The sequence below is a fragment of the Canis aureus genome, chromosome 18 (genome assembly GCF_053574225.1).
Source record: "Canis aureus isolate CA01 chromosome 18, VMU_Caureus_v.1.0, whole genome shotgun sequence".
Lineage (NCBI taxonomy): Eukaryota > Metazoa > Chordata > Mammalia > Carnivora > Canidae > Canis > Canis aureus.
This window is the reverse complement of record NC_135628.1, coordinates 13,088,172-13,102,078: the sequence shown is the minus strand read 5'-3', so window position 1 is coordinate 13,102,078 and position 13,907 is coordinate 13,088,172. Positions and strand designations below refer to the sequence as shown.

General features: G+C 44.9%; 1 protein-coding gene across 2 annotated transcripts in view; it reads right to left on the bottom strand.

The window, feature by feature from the left end:
* AOAH (acyloxyacyl hydrolase) overlaps positions 1–13,907 on the bottom strand; it is a 158,642-nt gene that overhangs the window by 17,991 nt on the left and 126,744 nt on the right. For both annotated transcript variants that reach the window (XM_077856197.1, XM_077856198.1), the window contains exons 16-17: positions 13,811–13,885; positions 5,505–5,677 (exon numbers count right to left, since the gene is read on the bottom strand). In XM_077856197.1, coding sequence (XP_077712323.1) covers positions 5,505–5,677; positions 13,811–13,885 — 248 coding nt within the window. The remainder of the gene's footprint in view (positions 1–5,504; positions 5,678–13,810; positions 13,886–13,907) is intronic.

Here is a 13,907-nt window from a genome sequence, read left to right as displayed (position 1 = left end):
AAAAATAAAGGAAAATAATAGGACCTATCTCAGAGCGAAGAGAAAGATTGAAGGTGATAGAACACAGTCTTATTTTTCACTTATACCTCAGATCAGTTAGACTGAAAGATAGATTCAATTTTCTTGTCATAGAGGAAATATATATTCTCTTTCTGTGTGGGTGAGTGACTCCCAAGACTGGAAAGCCACAGGCTTATTATCGCCATTAAAGTCACAATGACACGCCAGGCTTCCTCTGTTCTCCAAAGGTGCCTGCATCTTCATATTTTGGATGAATCCCAAGTCACTTGCTTCTGGTTTTGCTCTCATTTTATGCTCAACATGGAGCCCTGAGCTCACATCTTTCTCCAAGATCCTGCTTTCCACCACTGAGGCTTCTTTCCCTCTATTACGTATGCATGCCTCTGTGTGTATGTGTGTGTGTGTGTGTTTGGTAATTTGCCTTGCTATATGTGTCCCCATCTGTCTCAGCCTAGCCAGCTGTAGTGACAAACACCTCCTACCTGCATTCCCCATCCTCCAGCCTCTGTGTCCCAAAGACTTCGCTCTTGCCCCCTTCCGGTACTGCCCCTGAACTGCAGCCTTCCCTCTGCCATCTTGGTTTTGTGTTGCTGTCGTTGTTGGGCTGGAGCTTTGTAATAAACCTTAGGTAGTTTGGCTGGAGCCCTGTAAACTTGCTTGGCCCTGATTCCCCTCTCCCTGAGAATTGGGCTCTCTCTCTTTCCCTTGCCCAGTGGCTGAGGTCTTTTTAACCTGCAGGTGGTGGCACCTAAGGCCTGACTACAAGTAACACTCTTGCACCCTTCCTCTTCCCACCACCAAGGCTGGATGCTATGCCATCCAGAGGGACCAGAGTTTGTCCTGCTACTGGATATTGGGGCCTTCCCTGCTGGGTCCCCTCTAGGGACTAAGTCTAGCCATAGCCTTATCCATCCTGGCTTACTCCTCTCTCCCTCCTGTCCTACTGCAGAGGTCCCAGCACACCTTAGGATGAGACCACAAGGTGTGTCCTCCTTCTGGGCCTTCTCCCAGTCCCTGTCACTTTCCCTCCATCTTCTTGCTACTCTGGCATTAGCTCTAATTAGACAAGGTTGATATAGGAGAAATCCTTAGGTGAGTACATAGGTCTGTTGAATAGGGTAAGGGCATGCTAGATGTAGTTGGGAGGGAACTGGCGAAGATGTAATGAGTTGGTTTCCCTTCTCTCTGGGAGTTCTGCTGTGGAAGGTAGGGTGATTCTGGGGCTGGCCATGTGGAAGGTCAGCTGGGAGTGCTTATGATGGGCTTAAGGTTCAAAGACAGAAGAGGGAAAATAGTTCTTATGCAATCTCCACTTATTGGTACTGTCAGTTGACTATTCACTCTTTCTTTTTAGATATTACTTTCAACAGTATTTCTGCATATCAAGGAGCCCTGGTATAAAGATTGATCCCACCTACATATTGTGCCTATAAAGAGGCAGTGTCTGCAACATCCTGGTCAGAAAGTGAATCTAGTAAAGAAAGCTGGTTAAAAATGCCCAGGAATGATCAGAGCTGAAGAACGATCTGTGTGTGTGCATGTGCATGTGTGTGCATGTGTGTGTGTGCATGCATAAGGGGTGGGAAGCTAGTGGGTGGCCCAGTGGATGCCATATGTCCCTCCAAAGACTAAGGGGCATGTTCTACAACGACTGGCTGTAGTAGCATAGCAGCAGCTCATGTCTCCATCATTATTAGTTCTTTAGGGCAGAGTCTTTGGCATTTACTTAATGCTAGGGCTATAAATGAAATTTTAGGTACCATAAAAGCGTAGTACCAACAAAAATCTGCCACACCTCTTTGAAATACCATCCGAAAGTATAAAAACCACATGAATTCAGACAGGGAGTAAGCCAGTCATAAAACAGGAAGTATACTGCAAGGTATTTTAAAATATATTAGGTTTCAAGTTTAAGAGTAATCGGGGGAAAATGAAGTTGTCGTTGATGTTTCATGGCAGAGGCCTTTCAAGGAAGGGCTACTTGCACACTTACTTGTAGCCAGAAATTCTGGACTTTCTGACTATAGTCTCACCCTTCAGCTAACTTCCAGAATGCCCATAGCTTATACCAGTGTCAGTGACACAAGCTGATTTCACTGTCAGGATCTATATGGTATTTTCCCCAGTGGAATTGTCTTTTCTGTCTCTTTTGAGGACAAAGACTCCATTTTAGTATCATCATTACCCCCAAAGCACATAATAGGTTTCTCAGACATATTTATGGGGAGATTGCCTTTCTCATAGGCAATGTGCCTGAGAGGACTCATCCCTGGTCAAGCTTGAAAAGACCTATGTAAGTAGAATCCTAATGTGGGAGACTTACTTTCTGGTGAGACTATATACATTCTCGCTAGGAATGTTAATTACTGGTAGAGATTATGGGGTGGTCACAGCCCTTGGGAGCCAGGCTTTGACTGGGTAGTGATTCAAACATGGCTAAGAGATGCTAGGAGGGATTTATTACCCTCTCCTCTTGGCAGGGGTGAGTTAGGAATCTATTCTTGCCCTGGGCCTCCATTATCTGCTGATGGGGTGCTGTGGATTTCAGCAGTCTGAGTTCCTACCTGTCCTACGGAGGCAGCAGAAAATATAACACTGACCCAGGAGTACTGCTTGACTCCTTCTGCTTCCCGACTTCTTTCTTAATCCTAATGGGTGGCTCAAGTCATGTCTAGAGAGCATCATCACCATGCTTCTCAGGCTCAAAAACCAAAAAAAAAAAAAAAAAAAAAAAAAAAAAGGAAAACCCTGTTTATTTGCTTACACAACCCTTAGCACCGTGCCCTGTGAATCAGACCTGGTATTTGGCTATTGATTAAGATGAGACCTACCCTAACCTACGCAGAGCGGCCAAACCCCAAGACCGGCCTGGCATTAACCTGCTTTACTGCTGGCTCGTGTCTGGTGGGAGTAAGGGTCCAAGGATTGGATTTGAAGCCAGAGCTGTACTGAGCTGTATGTAGGACAACGAGCCGTCTCTGCAAACCTCTCATCTTATGAGAGTTACGTGCCAGCCAAAGGAGAATTGGGGAATCTGGGTAAATCCCACCTACTTCCCCGGGCTGTCTAGGAAGGATACTGATGCTTCGTTGAGGAATTTATAATTTATTTCCCATGGCAACCAGGCAGCAGGGATAATTTAGGATATGAATAATAACTTAAAAACATTAAACAAATTTTAGATGGTTTCAACTTTCTTCCTAATTGGATTTCTTCCCCCCCAAACCAGGGTTGTTTATATAGAAGAAACTCATTCTACCTTTTCCTTCTAACTCTTTTGTGCTGTGTAATGCTAGTGCCTGATTAGTGGCCAGTAGAGGCCATTTGAGGTCAAGACAGAGCCCAAAGCAGGGTTTCTCAGCCTCGGCACTACTGATATTCTTAGCGGCGGGGCCGTCCTGTGCTGTCTGCAAGGTATTTAGGAGCATCTCTGGATTCTACGCACCGCTTCTCCAGTTGTGATAATGAGTAGGGGTGGGATGAGAATCACTGGCCTAGAGGATCCACCAGAATGATTGATGAGTCTCCCCAGTCACCTTCTTTCCCTCCCTTGCTTCCTTCCAGATTGTATGGTGCCATTATTACCTACTGTGGTTGAGTCAAGTGAATCATGTGGCATCTCTGAGGGAATTTATGGAGTAGTCTGACCAGAGGTCATGGAAAGAGAATGGGATTTGGAGTCAGAAAACCCAAAGTCAAGACCCCATTAAAGTGATAGAGTAAATGGGAAATGCATCTCTCCTGATCTCAACTTCCCTTCTCCAAGCGTTCTTGGTATAGGAGGAATCTAGGAATCTGACAGCATCTATTGGGGGAACTGAAGTTTTCCACCCCCAATGGCTCAGAGAGACATTCTTGGCCCAAGTGGTTGTCCTTTGTGTGTTCAAGGATGGAGTCAAGTTCTCTGGTGACCGTGTTACTATTTCTAAGGGTCATGGTCAAAGCTGCGGAAACAGGAGGAATATGCTTTCCTTGTGAGAGGCTGGACAGTGTTTTGTTTGGATGATAATGATACTTGTGGTGCACTTGGTAACTAAGGAGGAAAGATGACTTCAGTCTTATTGGTGGGAAGCCTAGCCAATGGTATTTACTGTTGTCCTCCTGGTGAAGGGACCAGGGCCCTTCGAGAGCTGGTTAAAGGGAACCTGCTCTTTTCATGTGTGAGGTGGTGTGGAGCTTCCTGAGGGACGTTAGGTGGGTTGGGGGGTTGGCTTGAGCAGGGACTACGGGGTGGGAAGAGAAGAGGAGATTGGAGAAGTATAGAGAAGTTATTAATGCAAGGAAAAGCGCTCCACCTCCATCGCTTAAGGTGGGCACTGAGGAAGGAATTACAGGTTTTTTCCCTTTGAATTGCTTGTTGGACTCATTAGAAACTTCTTGGAGCTCCAGAACACCCTAGCAGGGTGTTGTTCTAGGCACTGCATAACCTAGGCTAAGGAGGAGGTCAGGCTAAGTAGGAGGCTATGGCAATACCAGGGAAGGGGCCAGGGAGGGTGTTGTTGATATGGAGCTGAGGGGAGGGTACCCAGGCCTCACATTGCAGATGCCTGTCAGAGAGGGCTGAGGCCAGCACTCTATCCCTCTTGCCTGCTTCCCTGCTTAATTTTTCTAGTCACACCTAACATCCTCTGACATAGTCTTACTGGAATACAAGCCTATGTTGGCAGGGGTGTTTCATTATTGTGTTCACTGATGATTATGCAGCGCCTAGAACAACACCTGGCACATAATACATATTTTTTGAAAGGACCAATCTCCCTCCCAAGCACACACACACACACACACACACACACACAGCCCTACTACACCCAGATTACATATACGATAAGCTATGCAACATTTGGCAAACCACTTGCCTCTCCCAGTCTTAGGCTTTTCATTTAAAAAATGGAATTAATGAAAACATCATTAATCGGATTAACAGGATTGTTTTAGGATCAGCATGGCAGCCCTCCGTGATGGAATTACTATTACTATTACTTTTACAATGTGCATAAAGCATCTGGAATGCTAGAGATGCTATTGTAAGTTTCTGGAGATCTTTCAAGCATTTCAGAGCCAAGGGTGCCAACAGAGAGTAGAAGCAGGAAGCAAGCCTGTTGGAGGATGTGTCCTGTAGAAGAATTCCGGCCACCAGGGGGCACTCACCATTGAGGTTTGGAGAAATCCCCTTTGACTTGAGCTTCATCTGCTCATTCTAGATACTACTTTTCTTTAAAGGAGTTTCCTGATTTAGACTCTTACTCTTCAATTTGTCCTAATTCGACATTAAAAATTTCTGCCCTTTCTGACTTTGGATCTGGTTCTAACCATCTTTGGATACTGACCATTTAGATCCATACCTCAGGGCTCTTGCCTTCACCAGTTCTAACCTATGCACTGTGGTGGCATTTTGGGTGTATTTCTATATGGTTTGAACTACATATACTTGAACTATGTATAACTGACATTGTTAAAGAGTAAAAGTATCTTCAAACTAATACCGAGAGGATAATATCTGTCGTGCAAATTATCCCAGAGAAACCTTCCATCTGGTAAGCCGTATAAAATAACATGGCTGCCATTGGGCAGGTGGGAATTTAGATACTTCAGAGTCTGCATGATACTGGAGTATAATTTCTCCGGAGTGGTCATTTCTGGGACTGGGTCAACTTTCCTGTTGGTGAAAGAAACAGAAAATATCTTAGTCGATGGGATAAATGCATACACATACATGATCCCCTGCCCCATATACACAGTGTAGTAGTTACTGTTGCTATTTGCAAAATATGTTAGGCTTCCTGACCCTCTTGTGATTAGATGCGCCATGTGACTGACCTAGCCTATCAGTTGTGAGCAGAAGTGATGTGTGTCATGTTTGGTGATATGAGAGCTTCTAGAATGCTCTTTGCCATGAATCTGGGCAAGGTTCTATATAGGAGCTGCTTCATTAATCTGAGACCTGGAATAGAGGCCTGGCGATCACCATGGGTGCCATACAGTCCCAGGTGATCCCTGGGCCACAAGGTAGGATGAATAGATGTTTGCTGCTTTATGCTACCAAGAGTTGAGGGTGTTTGTTCCTGCAGTATGACCTTACCTACCCTGACCACTAGCCTGATATACACAGTGTATCTAGCCTGATACACTCAGATGAAAAAAATCAAAGGAGTCTGGTATTATGTATTATTTGTTTGACACTTTGAGATCTGTAACTTTGTCTCTAAAAGTTTCACATACATCACAGTTAGGAAAATACAACTTTCCTGAGAAATAAAATCATATTATGTATCCATATTTCATCCCTCTTTTCTACATTGAATTTGAATTTACCCACTTTAAGGAATACATCAAGTATGAGTTAAGATACTAACCTGCATTAACCTAGGAAGAGATTGTAGAATTCTCTAAGATTTCCATCTACCCTTTAAACTGCCTTTTATTAACCTAAATGGAATAAGAAGTTGGGTCCTATTTTGGGTCCTTAAAATTCCAAATTTACATAATGATCCTATAGTGGGTTGAATAGTTCCCCTTAGAATGTGACCTTATTTGGAAATAAGGGTTTTGCAAATGTAAAGATGAGGGCATATTGGATTAGAGACAGCCCTAAATCCAAAAACAAGTGTCCTTACAAGAAGAGGAGGTGTTATTACACAGACACACAAGCAGAAAGGAAAGCCATGTGAAGCTGGAAGCAGAGACTGGAATATGTTTCCACAAACCAAGGAATTCTGAGGATTTCCAAGAGCGCTTCCTACCTCCCCAGAAGCATAAAAGAGAAGAAAGCGTTTTCCCCTAGACCCCTCAGAAAAAGCATAGCCCTGCTGACACTTTGATTTTGGACTTCGAGCCTCCAGAACTGAGAGTTGTTTGAAGTCATCCAGTTTGTGGTGTTTTGTGATGGCAGCTTTCAGGAGCTTAACAGAGATTCCAAACCAGAAGTAAGTATCTTACTCACAGGCTGGACCCAAGGCACAAATGACATAGAAGGAAGGGACAGAAAGAAGCCCCCAGGGATATCCACTATTATCACTTTGTATTTTTAATTTAATTTTTCTTTTTTTAAGATTTAATTTCTGCATAATCTCTACTCCCAACAGAGGGCTCAAACTTAGGACACTGAAATCAAGAGTCACACACTCTACCTACTGAAACAGCCAGGTGCCCCTCCACCGTTACCACTTTTGAGGGAGATCCTAAATGGAAAGTGATGCCACCATTTTGGAGGGCATTTTTCAAAACATACCAACATTTGGGGCACCTGGGTGGCTCAGTCAGCTAAGTGTCTGACTCTTGATTTCAGCTGAGGTCATGATCTCAGGATCATGAGACTTACCCTGCATTGGGTTCCACACTGGGTGTGGATCCAGTTTAAGATTCTTTCTCCCCCTTGTGCCCTCCCCCTCACTCTCTCTCTAAAAAAAGGTATCAACATTTAAAGTTGGCTTAACTTTTTTTTTTAAGATTTTATTTATTTATTCATAAGAGACACAGAGAGAGGCAGAGACACAAGCAGAGGGAGAAGCGGGTTCCATGCAGGGAGCCCGATGTGGGACTCGATCCCATGTCTCCAGGATCACGCCCAGGGCCAAAGGCAGGTGCCCAGCCCAACCTCTGAGCCACCCAGGGATCCCAAAGTTGGCTTAATTTTTGACCTTGAAATTTATAGTAACATCTCCACAAATGTGCAAAGACATACACACAAATATTGCAACGTTGTGTGAAATAGTGTAAAGTTAGAAAAGGCCCAGATGCCTGGTTGCATAAATTATAATACATCCATAGGTAGACTATTATACAGACACTAAAAAGAAAAAAGTAATTAGATACAGGTGATTGTTAAACAACATTCTGAAATACCTGAATGTCACTGAATTGTTCGCTTTAAAATGGTTAGTTTTACATTATGTAAATTTCACCTCAAAAAAATAAAAAAATGTAAAAATAATGAAGTCGTCTGTATGTATTATCATGGAAAAGACTGCTAAAAAGTATTGTTGATTGCAAAGAATAAATTACAGAGCAGTAAGCATGCTATTATTTCATTCCAATGAATATTAATTAGTCTGTAAATTAGAATTTGCATAGAGAAAATCTGGATGCAAATACATTTAACTGTCTCCATTGGTTAGCTTGCAGCAGGTTGGTGCGGGGGGGGGGGGCTGGGGGGGGGTGGTAGGGAGTGATTATGGGGAAACTCATTTCCTACACGCTGGATTATTTGAACTTTTCACAACAGATGTCATTTTGTAATCAGAAAAATAATAAAAATAAATCAGACTCTCATATTATTTTTATTCTCCCTCAAGTAAAGAGGGGAAATACCCAGACTCCACCTAAGCTTTAATGGGAGGAGCAGAAGGCATTGCAATTTTATGGCATTTGTCCCCCACTGATTTAACTTAGTCAAATAAAATCACTTTCTAAATTGCTGCTATGCAGAGGTGACAGGCTGATCACGGATGCAAAGATCACTTTGGCTAATTTGTGACAAGCAAAATGTACCCATACAGAGGAAATGCAGAACAAGTCTGATGCTTCTGATGCTAGGGGTTGCCAGTAAGGTGTCAGCTGTGGGGACTGTACGTGCTTCTACACCATGTAATGGGTTGCTTAGAACTCCCCACCCTGCCCGGAAAAAAGAAAAAGAAAAAAAGAAAAGAAAGATGTTCTATTTTGCAAAACGCCAGCATATAGAACAAAATACTAAATTCCTGTTTTTTATTCCCTTGGGAAAAATTATACTACTTTATGGGTAAAAATCTCTCATGAGGATATGAGAATAGGTTGCCTACCTACTGAGGGCAGAAGGCTGGGCAGGGGCTTTAGCTTGACTTGTGTATGTGCAGACGTGCTAAAAGGATCCCAGTTTGTGAAGAGGATTCAGGCTGCCTTGTGGGTTTGCTCAGCCCAGGAGGACCCACCCACAGGAAGCAGGTTTGATATTCACTGTGTGTGTGTGTGTGTGTGTATGCGTGTGTGTGCGTGTGTGTGCGTGTGCAGTGTGGCAGCAGGGGTGAAATGAGGCAAGCTGGGTGACTATAACCCATCTTCCATCTTCGGTAAGGCTAATACATACTGCTTATTAACTTTTGCCTTGGCACTTCAGGGTTTTTTTTTTTTTCTTTTTTTTTTCCTGCTGATACACTACTGTGTTGGCACAAAGCAATTATGCTGAGCTATGGCTCTCTCATCACATAAAGCCAAGATGAGTTAAGATGGAGAAAAGTCTCCCAAACTCCCTATTTAATGATTATTTTTTTGGCTAGAGAAACAACCCCGATGATAACCAACATTCTGAGCTAATTTGTGCTTTTGTGGGAGCACCCCATAACCCAAATGGCTAGCATAAGCCAAATGGCTAATTACTAGGGGAAAACAAAATGGAAGCTTGGCATCGCTGGCGGAACATTTTTCAGTCACCTTTGCTCCATCATGTACGCCTACATAATTAACACGTGTGCATTGTCAATTAAATCTTTTAATGTGCATAGCAAAATGAACTGATTCTTTAAAAAAAATTTTTTTCTTTTTAAAGTTAGCTCTAGGCCCAACGTGGGGCCTGAACTCATGACCTCAAGATCAAGAGTTGCATGTTCTGTTGATTAAGCTAGACAGACGCCCCCAAATTGACTGATTCTTAGTTCAGGCAAGGGCTTTGGGTCTAAGCAATAGGTGGTGGGTCACCCCTTCTGGGGGCCATAGAAGGTGCCTCTGATTCTGTCCCTGGGAAATGGTCAATGCCATTTTGATCTGTGTACTCCCCCTCCTCTGGTGGTTTTTGAGGAGACTTAGCACTAGTATTTTAGAGGCCCAGAGTCCCAGGGGTTTTGGGAAACATCTCCTACCCCTTCTCTGACATCTGCCAAAGGTTGAACGGGCTGAGCTGAAGCATCTAAGTCTTTTCAACCCACGTGTCAGGTCCACCTTGCCAGCCCAGGTTTGCCTGGGTACCCCAGGACCCTACATCCCTCCTCATACACTGGCAAGCTCACGCCAGTCACTCAGACGGAGAGGTGAGGGGTTAGGAGTGCTGAGTGTACAGAGAGAAAGCCTGGGGGATGTGGTGCTTGCACCTGGGAAAATGATGAGAGAGCACTGGCGCTCTGGGCTGTGTTCTCACAGGTCAGGAACACGTGGCGGGCGAAAGACAAAGAGCCTCACCCCCTTGGGTGGCTCAGAGCCTGTCCTTGCCCTAATGAATTGTGTCTGATTGTGAAAATAAGCTTCATGACCCAGGTGCAGGGCTGGCTGTGATCATTTCATTATCCTGGCAGCTAGTCCAGCCAGATTTCACCTGGCGGATGCCGGAGAGCTGTGCCCCCCCTTAAGGAAGAAGGCAAACAGCCTCTGGGGAAGATACTTCCCAGAACCAGAGCTCAAGCCCAGAGATGAATCTTGACTGAGGGCTCAGACCTCACGCACAGCTAGCATTTGAGCTCTCCCAGCAGCCGGGCACTACAGGTGGCCCTTACCTTCAGCCAGCCAGCTGTAATCACATGGCTGACCCCACCCCCCACCCCCGCCCCGAAGAGGCATCTTGACATGGGCTGGGAAGGAGCTGGGGCCTCACTGGGCCCACATTACCCCATGGATGGAGATCCTGGGTCCCTGAAAGTGGGGGTGACTTGGAACATGGTGGCCAGTTGGAAACCTCCTTATCCTTCCCTTGACCACCACTGCCTCCACTGAGGAGGCTGGGAGAAAGAACTCCTCTGGACATCCTCTTCCCTGCTGGTTTTTCTACCATTTGGTTAGATGGAATGGATTGTTTCTTGCCACTGCAGGCTCCTTGGGGCCTGTCACCTATCAGCACGTTGACTTGTTTCCTCTTATGTGGTGCCAATCGGCTGCCCTAGGTGACATGGGAAGCATTGACGTTGCAGGGAAAAGACACTTGGGGTGCTGGGGCCCACGGACAACCCATGTAGGGCAGTCCTGGCTCTTTCCATGAGGTGAAAAATGTACAATGAACTATTATTAGGTCCACGAGGTAAAAATGGAACCATGTCAATATATATGCAGCTAGTATTAGATGTTTTTATAATTCTATCTCATTTCTGGCAATTGCAATGTTCTTCTCAGGGATGTCATATTGGGGGGGGGGGTGGAGGAAGGGTTTATGATTTGAGTCCTTTAAGACCATTCCCATTTGCCAAGCCGCCCCTGCTACTCAAGGTTCTGCTGCCGGAGCTCACTCACATTTGCCCCATTTCCAGGCATTTTTTTCTCCTTCTATATCACGGGCATTCCATAGCTTTCAAGGGCAATGTTAGGAAAAGCCAGGGGAAGCTGGGTTAGCTTTGGCCAAACTGAGTAGAGCCACAGGGGAAAGCTGTGTTTGTCTACGTTACCTTTCTTCTTAAATTCCAGACACTGAAAGCTATCTTCCAATCATGACCTTCATTCACTTACCACGTATTTATTGAGTAACTGCATGAGTTTAGAGAATTGAGAAAGAAGCACATAGCTGAATTATTTCAGTAAATGCTAGCCTCATCATAAAAAAGGGAAAGAAAAAAAGTCAAGCAAATATCCCCAAACTTGTTCCAGGACAGACTTATTATGCAACTCGTTGCTGGCTTGAGCTTTTTATGAAATCTCTTTGCTCATTTTGGGTTGTCTACTCCACCTTGACGTTCTGGCAGATGGGGAGGCATAGTCGCCATCTGTCTTTATTTTTCTAACCCCACCACAGGACATTGCAAAGTGGGCACTGCAGGGACATCCCACACTGCCAACCCCATTCTTTCACCCAAATGCCCGCTGCGTCTCTGCCCAGATCCCTGGTGGGGTGTGTGTGTGTGTGTGTGTGTGAGGCTGGCACAGGTCTCTGATGCCTGCCTGCCCTTTGGCTCCTTGAAAAGGAAAAGCAGGACCGGACTGGAAGGGCCTCTGAGCAAGCACGTTCTGCTGGAAAAGTACAATTTGGGGGTTAGGGCTCTTGGAGTCAAAGCCTCTTTCTGCAGGTGTTCTGTACTCACTATCACAGTTTGCTCCCTGTCCCCTCCCAGGGAACATGATCCAGAGGCTGGAGGGGCACTGACTGATGTCCATAGGTTGGTTCTGCTTTGTGATGGGGCTGGGGCTGAAGCTCAGTGCTTCTCCTTCCATAAGCTCCTTGCAGTCAGGCCCTGTGGCCTCTTTGCCTGTCCCAGAGCCTGGCACCGCATTTGGCACCTCACAGGTAGTCAATACATACTTTTTAAAAAAAAGTCATTGTTTAAAAGAAAGCAAATAAGGCAGGTGTGGCCTATGGAAAGAGCACATGACTTCGTCAGAGAACCTGGTCTGCCTCTCAACCTTGCTACTCATAGGGTATAAGTGAATTCCTTAACCTTGCCAAACCTGTTTCTCCATCTATAAAATAGGGACAATCATGCTCTCCTCTTAAGGCTGCTGTGGGGATGAGATGATCTAGGATGTGGCTCTTGGTTCATGGAGAGCTTGGGCGGGGGAGTGTTTGCTATTTACCAGAGAGTTCCATGTGGCTCATCACAGAAGTTGGGATTTGGGTCCCCACTGTGGGGCCTTGGGAGCCTTGGGGTTCTGGGGAGAGTGGTAATCCAGCCCAGGGGGTGCCAAGGCAAGGTCTGGCACACTGGCATCTCTGCACATAGCAGGGTGTCTCCTGGCCTGAACTCACTTCACTGATTAGGTGAGAGTTCAGGAGCTCTCCTACTCCATGGAGGTGTTGGTGAGGGCAAACACACTTTAGTAATATTGAACTGGGTTTCTAGCACAGGCTTAGAAAACTTGGTGAGTGAAAGCAAAGGGCGGGCAGTGAATAGGATGACCTACTTCTAGTATCACTTGGATTGGAGGTGAGCTCTGCCATTAATCAATTTATCAGGCAAGTCACGTAATCCCTCTTGGCTTTACTTTTCTGTTTTCTAAAATGGTGGGTGGGTGGCTACTGGGGAGTTGTTCTAGATCTGATCTCACCTTTTTTTTTTTTTTTTCTTTTCCTTTTGGCCACAATCACAGGACAGATGGCATTCACATGTGCAGCATATTCTTAGGGGTACACACAATTTTTGAGAAACCTTCCAAAATGTTGTGGGAGACTCAGGCATTCAACATTTTGAAATCACTACCGATATTAGCAGTTTAGCAAAACTGCTTTCTTTTTTTTTTTTTTTTTTTTTTTAAGATTTTATTTTTTTATGATAGTCACAGAGAGAGAGAGAGAGAGGCAGAGACACAGGCAGAGGGAGAAGCAGGCTCCATGCACAGGGATCCTGACGTGGGATTCGATCCTGGGTCTCCAGGATCGCGCCCTGGGCCAAAGGCAGGCGCCAAACCGCTGCGCCACCCAGGGATCCCAACAAAACTGCTTTCTTACTATGGGCCATGGGCATAAATGGGATCGGCCGCACATTATATGCAGTTTGTATGCGAATGCTCTGAGTCTATGCCGTCTCTACCACATGAGTACCCACATCAGAATGTGAGTGAAGAAGCTATTCTTATGGGGTAGCTGTGATTTGTCCTTATTTTACTTAAAAAGCCGTGATATTCAGTGTTGGATTCTTGACTAGTAGCAGCATGTATCTTGTGATACAACTGATAACTTGTATCATGACATGCCCATTTGTTGTTAATTGGAGCAGAGAATTAATGGATCAGATATTTTTTTTAAAGGGTCTTTCAGCTTTATGGGTTGGTTCTATCGATTTCACATATGTCTAGGACTTGCTCAGACAGAGAAATTCCACTCAACAGCAGGCTACTGTAACACAGTGGAGTGGAGAAGACAAGAGGGGGGACCCAAGAATTTTCAAAATCTTCTTTCTCCATAACTCACCTGCTGCAGACATCATTTCCAATCATGGCGTATATGACGATGGCTGGATGGTCCAACAGTTGGTTCCTAGACAAACTGAGAAGCCAGAGATAGAATC